Source organism: Gadus macrocephalus, chromosome 7 (genome assembly GCF_031168955.1).
Source record: "Gadus macrocephalus chromosome 7, ASM3116895v1".
In the NCBI taxonomy this organism is placed as follows: Eukaryota; Metazoa; Chordata; class Actinopteri; order Gadiformes; family Gadidae; genus Gadus; species Gadus macrocephalus.
Window position 1 is genome coordinate 7,218,655 of NC_082388.1, and position 18,119 is coordinate 7,236,773.

The window sequence follows — 18,119 nt, forward strand, 5'->3', positions numbered from 1 at the left end:
ACTCAAACGCCTTTCTTCTTCCCTTTGTGGTCATCCAGCGCCTCAGAGGTTTGAAAGCTTTCTACCGCCATCTACATGACGGCTCCCGTACTGCACACTATAACAATCAAAAATTGGTTCAGACTGCGTCTTGGAGAAAATAAAAATAAAATTGTATTGGTATAAACATTTCAAACATCCTCTAATCTTTCTATAATGTATCACTTGAATAAAATAAAATAAATTTGTCGCTTATTATTACTCATTACTTATTACTGTTTTAGTTAGTTAGTTATTTCAAACTTATTTTTATTCTGATACTGATTCAGATTGCAGAAGCAGTCTGTTTGCTAATTAATTGTATGTACTGGTTATAGACTGGTGATATCTTCACTGTGGAATGCTCTTTTTGTAAGACTCTTTAGACAAATGCGTCAGCTGAATAAAGGCAATGTAACATCACTCACTCTCTGACTCACTCAAAACATAGCTTTATTTTCATGGGAAACAAACGTTTACATCGCCAAAATGATTGAACTTTGAGCAAATTTTGGCATGCGCACGCGCAGAACTTAGCCTTAGGTTTCACTGTTGCGCTCTGTACTCAGACGTGCGCGGCAGGTGGCGCTGTGGGCCCAGTGGTCGGTGGATTAGCAATCCTGGAAGGTGGAGAATAAGATCGCGTCTGCCCTGACGTGATCACAACACGTAGACAAAAACAAACGGGCTCTGTGCACAGGTCGGGCTCTGAGGTGCTGTTAAACGTTACATAGATTGTTCATATAGTTGTTACATGAGGTCGTGTTCGTGAAACAGTGAGTCGGTCTCTTCCGGGACGCTTGGAGAATCACTGGGGGAGACGGATAGATGGGATGAACAGTAAGTACTGTTTGTTTACCCACGGTGAGGGCCTCACCTGTATAAAGGTGTATCTATGTATTTAAAGGTATATCTATGTATCTAATGATATTTATATGTATCTATAGGTCTATCTATTTATCTAAAGCTATATATATGTTTCTAAACGTCTAGCTTTGTATCTAAATGTCTATTTATGTACATAAAGCTCTACCTATGTATCTAAGGTTATATATATGTATCCAAAGGTCTATCTATGCATATAAAGGTCTATCTATGTATATACAGGTATATCTATATATCTTAACGCCTATCTATTTATATTCAGGCATATCTATGTATCTAAAGGTTTATCTATGTATATAAAGGTATATCTTTTTATCTAATGGTATTTATATGTATCCAAAGGTATAGCTATGCATCTGAAGGTATATATATGTATCTACATGTCAATCTATGTATCGAAAGGTATTTCTATGTATCTAAATGTCAATCTATGTACATAAAGCTCTACCTATGTATCTAAAGTTATATATATTTATCCAAAGGTCTATCTATGTATATAAAGGTCTGTCTAGTGTCTATGTAGCTAAAGTTTATCAATGTCTCTAAAGCTCTATCTATGTATATAAAGGTATATATATCTAAACGCCTATCTATTTATATTCATTCAGGCATATCTATGTATCTAAAGGTTTATCTATTGTCTCTAAAAGTATATATGTCTCTAAAGGTATATCTATGTCTCTAAAGGTCTAACAATGTATCTAAAGGTCTACCTATACATAGATAGAGATTTAGATTAGAAAGACATTATATGAATAAATATACATTAAGAGACATAGATATACCTTTTTATATGCATTGATATACCTTTTATATGCATAGATATATCTTAAGATGCATAGATGTACCTTAAGATACATAGATAGACCTTAAGATACAGAGATAGACCTTGCTGACCTTACTGCTTAGACATACAACCTTAGATACATATACCTTAGATAAACCTTTTTTAGAAACCTTTTATTTTTTCATATATTAATCTATGGTCTTTTTACAGTTTTTTGTCATAATGGACAGTGACTTGAGCTCCCAGGATCAAAGGGACTTGGACAAGTTCATCAAGTTCTTTGCTTTAAAGGTAAGATCCCTGCTCTCCACTTCGCACAGTTGTAGACCCCTGGCTAGAGTTGAAGACCCTTTTACGTTACCCGTCGTCATATCAGAGCCTTACACTTAAAGGTTGTATCAGCGATTCTAGACCGAAACATAAATAATCAAATTCATCTGATCTTTCCTCACGATCCGCTAGCCGCCCGTCCCATAAGCAGGCCGTCAAAAAAACGCGTCTCTGTAGGCAGTCTATGCTCCGAGATCGCACACAAAAACAAATGGTACTACCAACCACTCAAAACCAAAATAACCCAAAATAAATAGTATTCCAACGAATCACCGACCAGGGGTGGCCGTGTTGTGGGGTTTTGCGCTGCCTTCATGATAGTTTTTACTGTAAGGAACACAGAAGGGACGGGTGAGCTGGCTCTGTTTGTTTGGGATCTCGCTGCAAATACCAACAGAAGTGACGTCACCCAACATCGCTGACACAACCTTTAAAAGAGCACCGGTAAAAATTTAACCGTGATACATGTACCCTTTTAAATACATGCATATACCGTTTAGATAAAAAGACAGACCTTTAGATACATAGGTAGACCATTAGAAACATAGATATGACTTTAGATACATAGACAGGCCTTTAGATACACAGATGGAGACAAACCTTGAGTGCTTGAAGTAGGCCTAGCTAGCAGTGTTTCTCCTGCATGTACCAAGGATTTACAAAGAGCTGCCGCAGTATTACTAGTGCCCCTGCATCAGTCATGCCAAATTAAACAAATAATAATAATAGATCGTTTTTTAAAGCGCTTTTCTAAATAATCAAAGACGCTTTACAAAAGGAATACATACAGACAATACAGACACTCAAACAAAAGGATGATTTGTCAGATGCTGTAGGTGGTCCTGAAGAGATAGGTTTTAAGCTGACTCTTGAATGAAAGGAGTGTATCGGAGATTCGGATGGCCAGAGGGAGGGAGTTCCAGAGGGTAGGGGCGGCGATGGCGAAGGCTCTGTCCCCCTGGGTGTGATACTTGGTTTTGGTGATGGAGGTGAGAAGGTTGGCATCAGCGGAGTGTAGGCGGCGAGTGGGGGAGTGGCGATGGAGGAGATCTGTTATGTACGAGGGTGCAAGGTTGTTTAGGGCTTTGTAGATGGTGAGGAGGAAAATAGGTAGCCCCTACTGCACCCTGCCTCAATTGTAACATTGTAATTATTGTAACTTGAGAAAGATTGACGGAAAATACAGACAGCTAGTAGCTAGCTAATAGTGCTCTGCCATTGGATAATAAAAAATGCATGATGCTACTGTAGGGGGCATTAGATCATGAATTGTTTAAGATTAAATGTAGGAGTGGTTGTAATGAGTCTACACACATTAGAATTGAACCGCCGAAGTTTTAATATATATCAGACATTAAAGTAACATTGTTGTTACTTTTATTACTTTTGTTACTTTGACTTTTAAAATGAAACACAGCAAATGACCTATAGGTGTCCAGGTTCATTTTTGTGTTAAATAGTCCTGAGAAGATCTGGAAGGCAGAAGCTGGTTGTGAATTTTTTATTATTTATTTTTTTATTTAGTTTAATGGTGCCTTTATGTGCTATGGAAATTATGGTAAATACCAAAAGCCGACGTGGCAATTGCACATGAATACCCCCTCACGTCGTAATTTCCACTGGAGAGCTCGTAGAATATTTTGATACACGAGCTGCCGAGATGAGATAACCTTTGACCTTTTCAACATGGTGGAGAGCAACGCAAAAAAAAATAAAATCTATAAAACATACAGCATATTATTTACCGTTTTTGTTTTGATAAATCCTCTTCTTGCTGTAGCAGATGAATTAGGCAGTCTAAAATTGTTTCACCCGGGTAACAGGTCGGGATCTCTGGGTCCGCCATGTTTCATTTCACTGCCACAACAAAAGCACTTGAACACAACGCACTCGTAGTTTCCAGTTCACAAATGGAAAGGATCATCTTTTCCAGAGCACGTGAAGGCAGCATCAATGTGTCTTTTTGTCTTCTTTTTCGCTCCCTGCCAGACGGTACAAGTGATCATCCAGGCGCGCCTCGGAGAGAAGATCTGCACACACTCGTCCTCCTCGCCGACGGGGTCAGACTGGGTAACCCGTCCACCACTCCTCTCACTCCACCATCACCGCCGACATTTAGACAGCACCAGATCACACCCCTAGGTGTGAGTGGGATCAGACGCTACAAGCCGTTTTGAAATCAACCTCTTATGACATCACAAGTGGGTGTGTCCACCTAGATGTGTGACGGATAGATGAGCAACGTTTGCTTCAGTCCACTTGGTAGGCTGGAAGACTGATCTATCAGCGCACTATACTCACATCGGGTGGTGTAATATGTCAGCTTTTAACTGAAATTCTTCAAAAGGCTCAAAACTCACTCAATCCAGGGAACTAAATCATTGAGGGCAATTAGCAGACGCTTTTATCAAAGCATCTTACAATAGGTATATTTTTCAGAAGAAATGGAATGGAGAATGCTTTTAACGAAATAATTCCCTGCGTTTATATTCGAGGATGTAATCCACCCCTTTTTGACTTCCATCGATAGGTGGAGTTTGAAAAAACGTATGGTAAATGTTGGTGAGACAGACCACCTGGTTTACAGACAAGAGAACAAGCATTGTATGAGATGTTTGTAGGCCTTTTTATATCCGTGTTCACATTATGAGTAAAATTAAAAATCGGCCATGATTCAAATCATAGATGGCCACTTATTAATGGATAGACTGTGAGCCTGCCTGATTTCATCGTGAAGAAATGGATGGATTTATTTTAAAAAATTTTGACGTTTGCTGCTTTCATTTCTCTCTCGTTTCAGTTCAACTTGGCCATCAAAGACATCCTCGATGTTTCTCACGAAGCGAAAAAGGCTTTGTCTGGTCAACTTCCCGGCATTGGGCGTTCCATGTGTGTGGAGATCTCCCTGAAGACATCAGAGGTAAACTTTATGGTCTACCTGTTTGTTTTTCGGTCAATCCTCATCTTACAGGCATTCTACACTAGGGATCGACGGATATGGATTTTTTAGGACCGATACCGATCTTTTTTTCATCAGCCTTAGCCGATGACCGATATGCCAATGCCATTTTTCTTGAGCCGATATTTGGGGTAGATACTGCTTTTGCTCCCTCAATTTACATCATAAAAATAACACAATGATGATAACAAATGTTACAAGCCTCAATTAAAAAAAGGAACATTTATTGAACTGTCTGTAAATCATGGCAGGAAAAATATTTTAAATAAATAAAAATCGGCTAATGCCAATACATGTAAAAAACGCAAATAACGGCCGATAATATCTGATCATTAATCTACACTGATCAGGATTGTAACCGGAAGGTTGCTGGTTGGAGTGTTGATGTGCCTCTGAACTAGACACCTCACCTGCTCCTATAGAATGCTTTTCTCAAATTGTGTGACTGCGTACAGGATGACAAGACAACATAATATAGTCGTTGCTAAGGCGGAACGATTAATTTAATCAAACCGTCACCGCGATGTTATTAAACACAGTTTTACAAATTGCAACAGCTGCGATTAAATATATATTTTTTTCTTTTATCGCAGTGATTTGTTACATGATTAGATTTTTCCAACTCAAAAAATAATCGTTTGAATTATCGTGATTTCTATATTGACCAAAATAATCCGGATTATGTTTTTTTATTTTATTTTATCGAGCAGCACTATGTCATACTTCTTTCTTCTTTATCAGGGTAAATCCATCAATGATGTAATGCCTCCTCTTTCTCTTCCTTAGGGGGAATCTATGGAGTTGGAGACATGGTGCCTTGAGATGAATGAGAAGTACATTTTCACCAGATTTCTGATTAATTCACTTAAAGACCCTATACAACAAAGATAGCTAGGATAAGAAGCTAAACGATGAGTTAGTAATATTTTTAAGTGCCAGGATGTACAACATACAATAAGTGCATACATTAAGTGCCAGGACGTAGATGCACCGGCATAAATTGCAGACGCTTGACACGTGCATTCATCGGTTTTCCCTCTTGTTGTTTTTCACAGGTGCGATAAGGACATCAAAGTTTCCTACACGGTGTACAACCGCCTCTCTCTTCTTCTGAAGTCTCTGCTGGCCATCACCAGAGTCACACCAGCTTATAAGCTCTCCAGAAAACAAGGCCATGACTATGTGATATTATACAGGTACGGTCATGTCTGTGGGGGTCTAACAGGGTTGGCTTAGTTTAGGAGGTAGAGCGGGGGGGACTTGAACAGGAAGGTTGCTAGTTCGATCCCCGGCTCATCCTCCTAGCTGAGTGCCGAGGTGTCCCTGAGCAAGGCACCTTACCCTGACTGCTTCTGACGAGCTGGCTGTCGCCCTGCGGGGTTGACTCCGCCGTCGGTTTGTCAATGTGTGTATGAACCATTTTACGTCACTTTTGTTTAAAGCGTCCGCTAAATGTTAATGTAAATGTATGTATATTATGCATGTAAGGTCACGTCTTTGTTCAATTCAGGGTCGTAGCCAAGTTTGTAAAATAGTGAGGTTTGAGTTTTGTTTGGGGGCGGCTCGCAGACACACCAGCAGAAGTCTCACACGTCAATCACAAAGTTAGCATAGTGAGCTCTATATTTTCTCAACCGCCGATTATTTATATTTTTTTCTGTCCTGACCTTGGTGACCTTATAGCTGTCTACAGGCATGGACGGTCACTCAGGCCAGACAGTTTTATCGTCTCTGGGAAGTGAAATTCTTTCTGTCAAACAGAAAGGCCCACTTTAATGTCTACACTGTGCTCTCTTTGACCAGGATCTACTTCGGGGAGGTGCAGTTGAGTGGGCTGGGAGAAGGTAACCGCTCTAACTCACCTACTTTTTTTTTGTGTGTATATATATATATATATATATATATATATATATATCTCTTATTCATTATTTTTTTTTTTTCTCTAATTGAATTCCAATAAATTATATCTATATAATTTTTTGGGGGATATTTCTTAAAATTGTAATACAGTCCAAAAGAATCCCACTGCAATGCGCAGTAAATTGAAGCACACTTTTTGTATTTTAAATATTTATATTATTAAAAAATTGTAATACAGTATCAAAGAAAAAAGTTAATCCGAATGGATGTTCCTGGTGTCGGTAGGTTTCCAGACGATACGTGTGGGCGTGGTGGGCACCCCGGTGGGAACCATCACCCTGTCCTGTGCCTACCGCACCAACCTGGCCTTCATGTCTGAGAGGTAACGCACCCCTGTCCCCTCACCCCAGAGCTACAGTACGGTCGAGGTCTGTAAGAGCTACAGTAGAACTACAGTAGAGTCCACGGTCTGGATCTCATGTCTGATAGGTAACACATCCCTGCTACACTAAAGGCTCCGTCATGGTTCCACGTCGACAGAACGCAATGACCACGCAGACCCTTCGGCGCAGTCCTGATTAGGGGTGCAACGGATCACAAAACTCACGGTTCGGATCGTGACACGGTTTTTGAGTCACGGGTCGGATTATTTTCGGATCAACAACAACAATAAAGATAACAAGACAAATGTGACTTTAAATAAAATCTTCAAATGTGTAAAAATAAAATGAAGGGAAAAATTAGGTAATAATCCTGCTTCCTTTAAGCATAGTCAATATTAAAAAAAAATGCAATCTGAGGTATTATTCCTTTTAACATGGATAGTAAATAATCCCTAACCCTGGATTTACAATTCAGGATGTCTGCATTGCCTGGGGAGAGTTTAGAGTCTACACTCTCCCAAGGCAACGTAGACATCCTCATCTTCTTTAATTGTATGTATGGTAGCGAAATACAGTTTCTGTCGTGTTTTATTTGGCATTTTGTAAATCCATTGATTTCGGTTGGAAGACACATTGCTCGTTGCAAGGGGGGTTGGTTGTAGTCTTTTCGCTCGGTTCTAGCCCTACTGTTGATACGGAGAACCGAGCGAAAAGACTACAACCAAACATTAACACGGTTCCGGTTCCCGTTTCAATGGGATTTACGGAACGCCAAATAAAACACAACAAAAACTGTATTTCGCTACGATACTTGATGGTGTTGTTAATACTGGAATTGTCCTTTAAACATGCGCTGATCACAACTTTTTTTTTTATCAGACGATCCGCGGATCACTTGCGTCCCGAACCGTGAGGGTTGATCCGTACGGATCACGGTAACCCGTGAACCGTTGCACCACTAGTCCTGATCCTGTTTTGGTTCTGCGTCAGCGTTCAGCGAGCGGACCAATCACAGCACTTGTTGTGGTCAAGGGTTATGATTAGGGTTAGGATTAGGGATAGGATTAGGGTTAGGATTAGGGTTAGGGCAAAGTTCGAATTTTTGGGAGGCGCACGTTAGGCCCTTGGGGTTGGACCCAAGGACGGTCCACAAGGACGTAATGGGTCCGTAGACCCCCTTGCTTTGCGTCAACGTGGAACCATAACTCAGCCTTAACCCTGACCAGTAGGATCCATGGTGTGTAAGAACTACAGTAGAGTCCAAGGAGTGTAAAAACTACATTAGAATCCAAGATGTGTAGAAACTACAGTAGAATCGTTGTTGTGTAATCTCATGTCTGAAAGGTAACATTTTTCTTAGTCTTCTGGTAACTCAACACTAAACCGAACTACATATACATTTATATTGAGGGCATTTAGCAGAAGTTTTTATCCAAAGCCACTTACCTCATTATAATTAATGTCTTATCTATTTAACCATACGATTATTATAACCAAACTACGAAGCCCCGAATATCATTTTTATTTATAATTAATGTTATTCCAACAGTATAGCCAAAAATAACAATCTTCCGACTGCATTTGTCCCTCGCAACCCTGAAAACATTGGATTGAGAAAAAGATATTCGTTATGAAAGCTACTCCAGCGATTGTCCGACCAATGAGAATTTGGCCGAACAAGTGCATTGACCAATCAACCACCCAGAACTTGCCCGTCCTCCTCATCACTACAGCTGAACGCAGGTGTTGTGATGTCACTGATCACATGACCTTTTTGCTCCACAGGCAGTTTGAGCAGTCGGCCCCCATCATGGGCATCATCGTGGACCACTTCCTCGACCAGCCGTACGGGAACCAGCAGCCCACCATGGGACACCCCTGCAACTACAGGTCACTAACATGTACAACTACGGTCACTAACATGTACAACTACGGTTACTAACATGTACAACTACGGTTACTAACATGTACAACTATGGTTACTGACATGTACAACTACGGGTTACTAACATGTACAACTATAGGTCACTAACATGTACAACTACGGTTATTAAAATGTACAACTACGGTTATTTACATGTACAACTACGGTCACTAACATCTACAACTACGGTTTCTAACATGTACAACTACGGTCACTAACATGTACAACTACGGGTTACTAACATGTTCAACTGCGGGTTACTAACATGTTCAACAAAAGGTTACTAATATGTACAACTACAGGTTACTAACATGTTCAACTACAGGTTATTAACATGCACTTCATTCGTGGGGCATCCCTTCAACTACAGGTTAATAACATGTGCTGCTAAGGGTTATTAAGCTGTTCAACTACGGGTTCTTAACATGTTCAACTCCCGGGAAATTCGATAAATAAATGTAATATAGTAGAATAACTCTGCTTACTTTTCTCTCTCTCTTTCTTTCTCTCTTTCTTTCTTTCTCTCTTTCTTTCTTTCTTTCTCTTTCTTTCTTTCGTTCTTTCGTTCTTTCGTTCTTTCGTTCTTTCTTTCTTTCTTTCTTTCTTTCTTTCTTTCTTTCTTTCTTTCTTTCTTCCTTCCTTCCTTCCCTCCCTCCCTCCCTCCTTCCCTCCCTCCCTCCCTCCCTCCCTCTCCAGAGCCCCCAGTCTGGAGGACGGCCCCACCACTGGGATCGATGACTCCCAGGAGATCTGCACCACCTCCTTCTCCACCTCCCCCCCCTCTCAGGTGCGGTCCGTCACGCCTCTCTCTCACACACACACACGGTTTATATGTATTCCGATAGGAAAAGCTCAGGACTCCCTTGTTCAGACTTCCCCTGGGCTCTGCATAAAAACAACCCCCTCAGGGAAAGTGATTTTCTTTTTTGAAAATACACTAAATATAACTACAAAATAAACGTCCTCCTATATCGCGGGAGCTGAACTTTCTACAGCGCTGAGCGTCGGTATTCGGGAAACAGGAGAATAAGAATCATAAAAATAATAAACAAAAAGGCAACGGAAGTGTCCGTGGGTCCGCCTTGACAGCGGGTAAAAGTTAACCGATTGCGGTTTTGACTACTCTTCAATCAGATTCATCATCACAATTTCACTACATTACGGGTGTAGTATGTAGAGGACAGTTAGGACACCGTATCGACAAATCACGACGACATGTTGCTATCGATATCTGTGCGAGAACAGCACTTAAATCTACGTTCCGGCTGCTATCTGTTTTGGGGACTGTCTAGAAATGACACCCCACAGACTTCACGTGGAATTGTTTCTGGAAAGAAATCAACACAAATCGATAAAAATACATTTTCCCGTCATTCTGATTGTCGTAGTAGTTGCCAATGGTGGGCTGTTACCTACTGCCGGTGATTATTTGCTGATAATTTTGCATTATAGCGAATCGGGATGCAATTCATATTTTGAAATATTCACCAGAAATCAATACAAATAAATGTTGTCATTCTGATTGCTGCAGTAGGCCCTATATGAATATATTAATTTATTTTGAAGGCCTAGTGCTCCTTCTGTTGGGCTAGCTGGTTAAACAGCTTTGCAGCCATAATTGTTATGTTTTGTATTTTAATAAATTTATTATAATTCAACAAATTTAAAAGAAAAAAAATCTTAATAGGCCTACATTTTCCATTTGGGCAAGAAAACATAACAGCCACTGGCCCCTTTGGGCAAGTGCCTTAATAAGTTTAATGTCAAGGCCTGTATGCACTTATTGTGTGTTGTATGTCCAGGTACTTAAAACTAGTACATTGTGTAGCATCTTCGCATGGGGAATGGGTTAACCTAGTGATAGTTAGTGCTTGGCACTTGGTTCTATGAACATCCTTACTGTCAGTACAGAAATGTACTGTTGTTCCTCTTTCTTGACAAATGTACTTATAGTAAGTCGCTTTGGATAAAAGCGTCCACTTAACGCCCTATTTATGTAATGATTACTTATTTTATTTTATTTGACCTAATTTTATCCTTTTCTACTATTTGCACCGTGTGTCAGAGACAAACGAAATTTCGATTCCTCTATTTGTCTTGCACATATTTGGGAATTGACAATAAAGCTGACTTTGACTGTGTAATGTAAAATCTAAATGAAATGAAACCTCTTTTATTGAAGATGACTGCTGGAAAAGACATCGGCGTCACACTGGTTCACAACCAGTCTACTTACGGCACTGAGAACCCCTCTGCAGGCGAGCAAGCGCCCTGCGCCCCCTGTGGCAGGTAACCCCCGGCAACGCCCCCCTGCAACGCCCCCCTGCAGGGCACTGCGCAATCAAACATTTTTGATGGCACTAGCCCTGGGATGAGTGTACTGCAGCAGGTCTGGTTGGTGATGGGTTCTGCCCTCCCTCATGTTGTGCTTCGTCCCCCCGGCTGGACAGGGGCCCACCCCTGGGCGCGGGGAGGGGGGGCCAGGAGGGCCCCGGGGATCGGCGGAGGAGCCCGTCTTCTTCGGACCCCCTCAAATCACTGACCACCTTCACCAGGAAGGTCGGGGCGTTTGTCAACAAACCCAACTCCCAGGTTGGTGCCGTTTTGTCGACAGGCAGGCAGTCAGACAGTCAGACTGACTGACTGACTGACTGACTGACACACAGAGACACACACGGAGACAGACACGGAAACACACACACGGAAACACGCACACGGAGTCACACACGGAAACACACAAACGGAGACACACACACGGAGACACACACACGGAGACACACACATGGAGACACACACACGGAGACACACACACGGAGACACACACACGGAGTCACACACACGGAAACACAGAGACACACACACACACTAACAGAGACACACACGGAAACACACACGGAAACACAGAGACACACTAACACACACACGGAAACACAGAGACACACACACACTAACAGAGACACACACACAGGAAAAAAGACAGACGCACACAGAGACACAAACAAACAGACACACACAAAGCACAGCGAACATGTAGCCACAGGTTAGTTCTGTTGGTTAGCCTTTGTCAACACAACAAACTCCCAGGTTAGCGCAATTTGTCAGCGGTCTAACTTCCACAAGGAAAGCTGGAGTGCTTGTCAACAAAACAAACTGTAGCACCAGTTAGAACTAGTTAGCACCCAGCTGTAACCAATCAGGATACAATTACACTACCATTCAAAAGTTTGGGGTCACCAAGACGATTTCATGTTTTCCGAACACGATTATCTGAACAATGTAGCATTAGAACACAGGTGTGATGGTGTCTGGAAACTGGCCTCTGTACACCTATGTGGATATTCCATAAAAAATCTGCAGTTTCCAGCTAGAATAGTAATTTAACACTTTACCAATAGTTTAATGTTACATTTAAACTATTTATATCGTTACACTTAGTATAATAAAAACAAAAATCTTTAAATTGCGTAGTTTAGCGTTGCCACCATGTGATAAATGTGCTGACGCCCATCTATTTCTATCGTTGTGTCTGCAGGTCACAAAGACTTTGGACCTTCCCTTTGCCGCTTTTGCAACCCCAAGCTTGGACAAAGACGATGGTGACCAAATGGTACGTTTTTACCACAGATCATAAACCCACAGAGAGGTCACTTTTAATCCCTTTATTAAAGCTGTGTTATTCAGGAGGCATAGAAAAAAATATTTATAGGTGCATCTATTTCATGGTTTTAGGGTTAATGCTTCATGGTTGACGACATACCATGAAAATGCATTACAAATCGAACACACCTGCTCAAATTTCGACATTTGAATCTTCATGATCTTAATTTGAAAAAATTGTGTGTGTGTGTGTGTGTGTGTGTATATATATATATATATATATATATATATATATATATATATATATATATAAAATAAATAATTCATTCATTCTTACATTCCTAAAAAACAACAACATTTTCAGCACCCTTCAAATTCAATAAATAGCATGGGTGTAACGATTCACCGATACGAATCGGTATCCGGTTGGATCAACACAGATGCAGCTACATCGATATGTGGGCCCCTGAATCGATTTAAAATGACCCAGAATCTGTTGATGCACCGATTTAAACGTTGCGAAACGGTTGAGGGAAGCTTCAACCTGATATCAGACCGTCAACTCATTTCATCCCGTTTCCCATCCCGTTTCCATACGGATCCGGAAACGGGAACTTAAGGAAGCGGGCAGATCCGCATGTGTGTTTTGTGTGTGTTTGCGTGTGCGTCTCCGGTTGTTCCCTGCGTCTCGCGAGCAGGGAACAAACAGAGTTTTGAGTGTGCGAATAACAGCCATATGTCCGAAAACTGTGAAATGATTTTCAGTGCACCAGCGAATCTGAAATCAAACGTGTGGAAGTCCTTTGGGTCTTATAAGAAGGAGGGGGATATTGACAAAAGCTTTGCTATTTTTTAAATTGTGTAAGACAGTGATCAAGTCTATAAATGAACAAATAAATAGACATGTAGTTCTAAATTCATACATTTTTCCCAATGCCATAAAGAAATAAATATTTAAACCCATGATTCCATGGTCCCTATGCCATATATATATGTCTCTTTTATAGATGTCTCTTTTATAGAAGGCTTATTTTAATGAATAGAAAATGTATGTGTTAACGTTAAAAGAATATAAACTATCTATCAGATTGATTAATATCTCCTCAAATCGCACCGGATCGTTAGAACATTGAATCGAATCGCATCGAATCGTTCCATATTAAAATGTATCGTCCCTGAATCGTATAGTAGCACATGTATCAAGATACGTATCGGATCGTCATATAAAGGAGAGATGCACACCCCTAATAAATAGCCTTTAAACCAAGATTGCATAAGAATGTTGTAGGCAATGTAAGAGTGCACCTTGTTGATCTGTAACTTTAGAGCAGTATATTTACTGCCAAGTTGCATTCTTACAAATTTGTACTAATTGTGGATTTAACAATCGCTTGTGCTACAGTAACCTGATCTTTACCCGTGGATCAGAGCGTTATGTAGAATTATGAATTTGAATTATGGCCAATTATATCTCCCCAACATTAGTTTCCTGTCACCCTGCGTGGTATTAAAAATTATAACATGTAAAAATAAGTTAAAATAAGAAGCGGTAGTGGTACCAGCCACGGTTGATTCTAGTGCAAAAATGAGTATTTAAATAATGTGTTGTTGTTGTAGCGTGAATGGGGTTGGTTTTGGGGAGGAGGATTCCTCCAGGAGCCTGACTGCTTGGGGGAGAAACACAGTTTGTCATCCTCTGGGGTATGGCCCCTGATGTGTAGCCTTACGTTCACACTAAATGCGTCCGTCGACGGATCTCATTGCCTTTGCATGGGGCGCTCTCGAAACGCATTGTGGTTTGGTCCGTTCTTTTGGCTCCGTGGTCTGCGTCAAAAGTAGAGAAATGGTCAACTTTTCAGGCAGCGACGGATCCGTCGGCCAATCAGATCGCGGTTATGCAAATACACTCCAGGCGACTACCGGATCCATTTTGCAACAACAACAAGAAGGAAGAAGCAGGAAAAAGTGGGAAGCGATGATTGGATCGGCTGCAGGCTGCGTCTACAAAGACTCGTCCCCCACGCGCGTCAGTCACGCCCTCGGCCATCCGCCGACGGACGGAGGTAGTGTGACCGCAGGGTAAGCGCTAACGTTCCTTCCTGTTCCCAGATCCACCCTCCGGACTCGCCCCTGTGTCCCTCCCCCCTGCAGGGCTCCCTGCACTCCGAGAGCTCTGACGAGTCCACCCCACAGCCGACAGACGACTTCGTCATGGTGGACATTGTGAGTCTTAAGTCACCTCCTGGGTGTAACGATTTACAGGTTGTTGGTTTTTTAAGTGACACCGAATCTAATCCTATTTTGGAAAGGCCTGACCCGGGACTTGGGCTGCAAATTAGCCAACTATCTAGAAACCGTCTATGCAACACATCTATACACATTGTTATGGCATTGACCGTGATAATTGTGTGTGTAATAATGTGTGCTGCATGGCGTGGCCACTTGTGACGTCACTCAAACACAGGTAAAGGCTAAGTATTTTACAGTGGGAGACACTACCACGAAGCGATCCAAGTGTGACCATAACAGTGACCGACATTTCCTTTGTCCTCGTTCCCCGACCTCCCTGTAGAAACCGGCCTTCTCCAAAGACGACCTGCTGCCCATGGACCTCGGCACCTTCTACAGAGAGTTCCAGAACCCTCCTCAGCTGGCCAGTCTGTCGCTGCACATCAGCACCCAGTCCATGGCCGACGACCTGGTATAGACATTAACATATATATCTCATGCAAATTGCCTGCAAAGATTTTCTTTTTCTATCTGTAGTTAATGGTAAACGAATCTCAAAGGTGCACCGTCCCAAAGATTAATTTAAATGTTAAGTCATGAAAGCGGAGACAAGTTTATTTGATTGCTATCAATGCTGTAAGCAAAGTTTGTGTTTGGATGTGGTTTGAACACACAAAAGACTATCATTAACATTCAGGGCGTTTAGAAGACACTTTATCCAGAGCGACTTACAATAAGTACATTTGTCAGAAGAAAGAGAAACAACAATATATCGCTGTCGGCACAGTAAGGATGTTCATATAACCAAGTGCCAAGCGATAACAATCACTAGGTTAACCCATTCCCTTTATACGACAGAGATAGCGCAGATAAGACGCTACACAACTAAGTATGACCTACAATAAGTGAATTAAGTTTCATGACGTACAACATACAATAAGTGGGTACATTAAGTGCCATGACGTACAACATACAATAAGTGGGTACATTTAGTGCCATGACGTACAACATACAATAAGTGGGTACATTAAGTGCCATGACTTACAACATACAATAAGTGGGTACATTAAGTGTTAGGACGTCCAAACATAGAATAAGTGCGTACATTAAGTGTTAGGACGTCCAAACATAGAATAAGTGCGTACATTAAGTGCCAGGATGTACAACATACAATAAGTAGGGGATGGGAAAGGGTGGCTATGTAGAATCTAGGTGAACTCTGAACAAGTGGTATTGTTGATTTCTGGTTCTTTACTCATTTAGTTCTGACCAAGCCGAAGAACATGGCAGAGAACGTTTCCAGCTATAAGAGAATGTTTGACTTTCAATTTGGTGAAACATTTTCAAGATTAGAAATTGCATCAAAAATGTGCACTTAAAAATAGCACTGAGCATCGTGTAGCTTCTTACCCTGGCGTTTGTTTGAACATTTTTGGCTACAATTATGGTCAAAATCCATAATCAATAACTGATGAGGGGTTTAAAGCCTGCCGTGAAGTAAACTAAATTATATTATTTCTGAAACAAATTCTATATTTTAATATTAAATTGAAATAATTATTATGCAATTATTATTCCATATTGATTTCATACTTTGAGTGACAACACGTTTCTCCAATAGAAGGTAGCTCGAGAAGAGATGGTGGGCGGCTCTAGTTCAAAGTCTAGCTTAATTCTCTCGTTAAATCCTAACCCATCAATTTCCTCAAATTACTTTCAAAAACCACATTCTACAACATCAACATCATAAAGACTAAAGCTGTCCTTTCTATTTTTTTTCTTAGGACTCCCTTCCCGAAAAGCTGGCAGTGTATGAGAAAAACATCGACGAATTCGACGCTTTCGTTGACATGCTCCAGTAGCAACCGACATTGGACGACGAAAACACGACTTTACACACGAAATGCGAACTAACGCTTTTCTTGCGTTAAATGTACAAAATCGAAAACCCATGCACTAATCTCACCTACTGACACTTTCTCCTTAAACGCTTTGTCCTCTCCGACACCACATAGCCCCCAAATGTAAATACCTAAGACTTTTGTCGGTTGCTATGCAAATCCGTGCTTAGCAACCGACATGCATGCACCAATGATTCACTGGCAAAACCGACGGTAGTTCATCAGCGATGTTCGTTAGCATATCCTGCATGCAACAGGTTTGTAGATAACGCTGCTAATTAGTTTGTAAATGTTGTCCTCTCAATAAATCAACTTTTGTCAAGACACTCGCAGATGTTATATCGCAAGAGTTATTGTGTCATGTACTTTTATTTTGTGATGGACTTAAGGCTCCGTTATGGTTCCACGTCGACACAACACAAGGGGGGTTTATGGATCCATTACTTACGTCCTTGCGGACCTTCCTTGTGTCCACAGCAAGGGCCGGACGTGCGCCTCCCAAAAATTTTAACCTTGCGTCGAAGCGAAGCAGCAGCAAGGGCTGTGATTGGTCCACTCACCAAAACCCGACGCAGAACCGAAACAGGTTCAGGACTGTGGAAGTGTGTGTGTGGTCCCAGCGTTGCGTCGCCGGGGAACCATAACTGAGCCTTTACGTCGACGTGTTAAATACAATCAAATAGAAATACTATTTATCGTAACATCGGATTCATCGAGGCAACCACGCCCTTTCTGTATCTATTACTAATCGATCCCTACAACTGTATGAAATATAAAGCACATTTTTACTAGGATGTATTTATTGGATTACACAAGGGAGTGGGAACATGTTTCATCTCAACATCACAGGATTGCATTGTTCCGATAAACTTAACGTGCAAAAGAAAAAGCTTTTTTTGTCAATAAACAATTCCACTTATGCTGATATTGTTTTAATAAACTGCAGTTTATGAAATCACATCTTGTGTGTATGTCGAGGTGATGCGTGTTTGATATTATTTAATACATGATAAATATTCATGATCAATATTAATTAACTTAATTATTAACTTAATTTAATGATCTATTAGTATACTGATTCCGGTGATAAATATATTTAAATAGGCCTATCCATAATGCTTTTATTTATACCTTTAACTATTCCTAAATATGACCACTTTAAAGGCGAGAGAGTAATTTCGGTCATAAGTTATTGCATTATATTGTAATATGATTGTGTTGCTCTGTAAGGAATTACTCATAGTAT

The 18,119-nt window shown here is 40.9% G+C and overlaps 1 protein-coding gene across 1 annotated transcript; it reads left to right on the forward strand.

The window, feature by feature from the left end:
* The first annotated feature begins 650 nt into the window (after positions 1-650).
* On the forward strand, positions 651-17,831 carry atg13 (ATG13 autophagy related 13 homolog (S. cerevisiae)). Its single transcript, XM_060055521.1, has 16 exons — positions 651-858; positions 1,901-1,981; positions 4,010-4,090; positions 4,821-4,940; positions 5,766-5,812; positions 6,035-6,175; positions 6,783-6,823; positions 7,125-7,221; positions 9,008-9,112; positions 9,843-9,933; positions 11,329-11,435; positions 11,597-11,738; positions 12,679-12,753; positions 14,853-14,966; positions 15,316-15,444; positions 16,757-17,831. Exons 2-16 carry the CDS (start codon positions 1,913-1,915, stop codon positions 16,832-16,834), a joined length of 1,437 nt encoding a protein of 478 aa, XP_059911504.1. The 5' UTR covers positions 651-858; positions 1,901-1,912; the 3' UTR covers positions 16,835-17,831.
* The last annotated feature ends 288 nt before the right edge of the window (positions 17,832-18,119 follow it).

Coding starts and splice junctions, on each gene's coding strand:
- atg13 (XM_060055521.1), top strand. CDS start 1,913: ATGGACAGTGACTTGAGCTCCCAGGATCAAAGGGACTTGGACAAGTTC. Junction 4,941..5,765: donor TCTCCCTGAAGACATCAGAG/GTAAACTTTATG, acceptor TCTCTTCCTTAG/GGGGAATCTATGGAGTTGGA. Junction 6,824..7,124: donor GTTGAGTGGGCTGGGAGAAG/GTAACCGCTCTA, acceptor TGGTGTCGGTAG/GTTTCCAGACGATACGTGTG.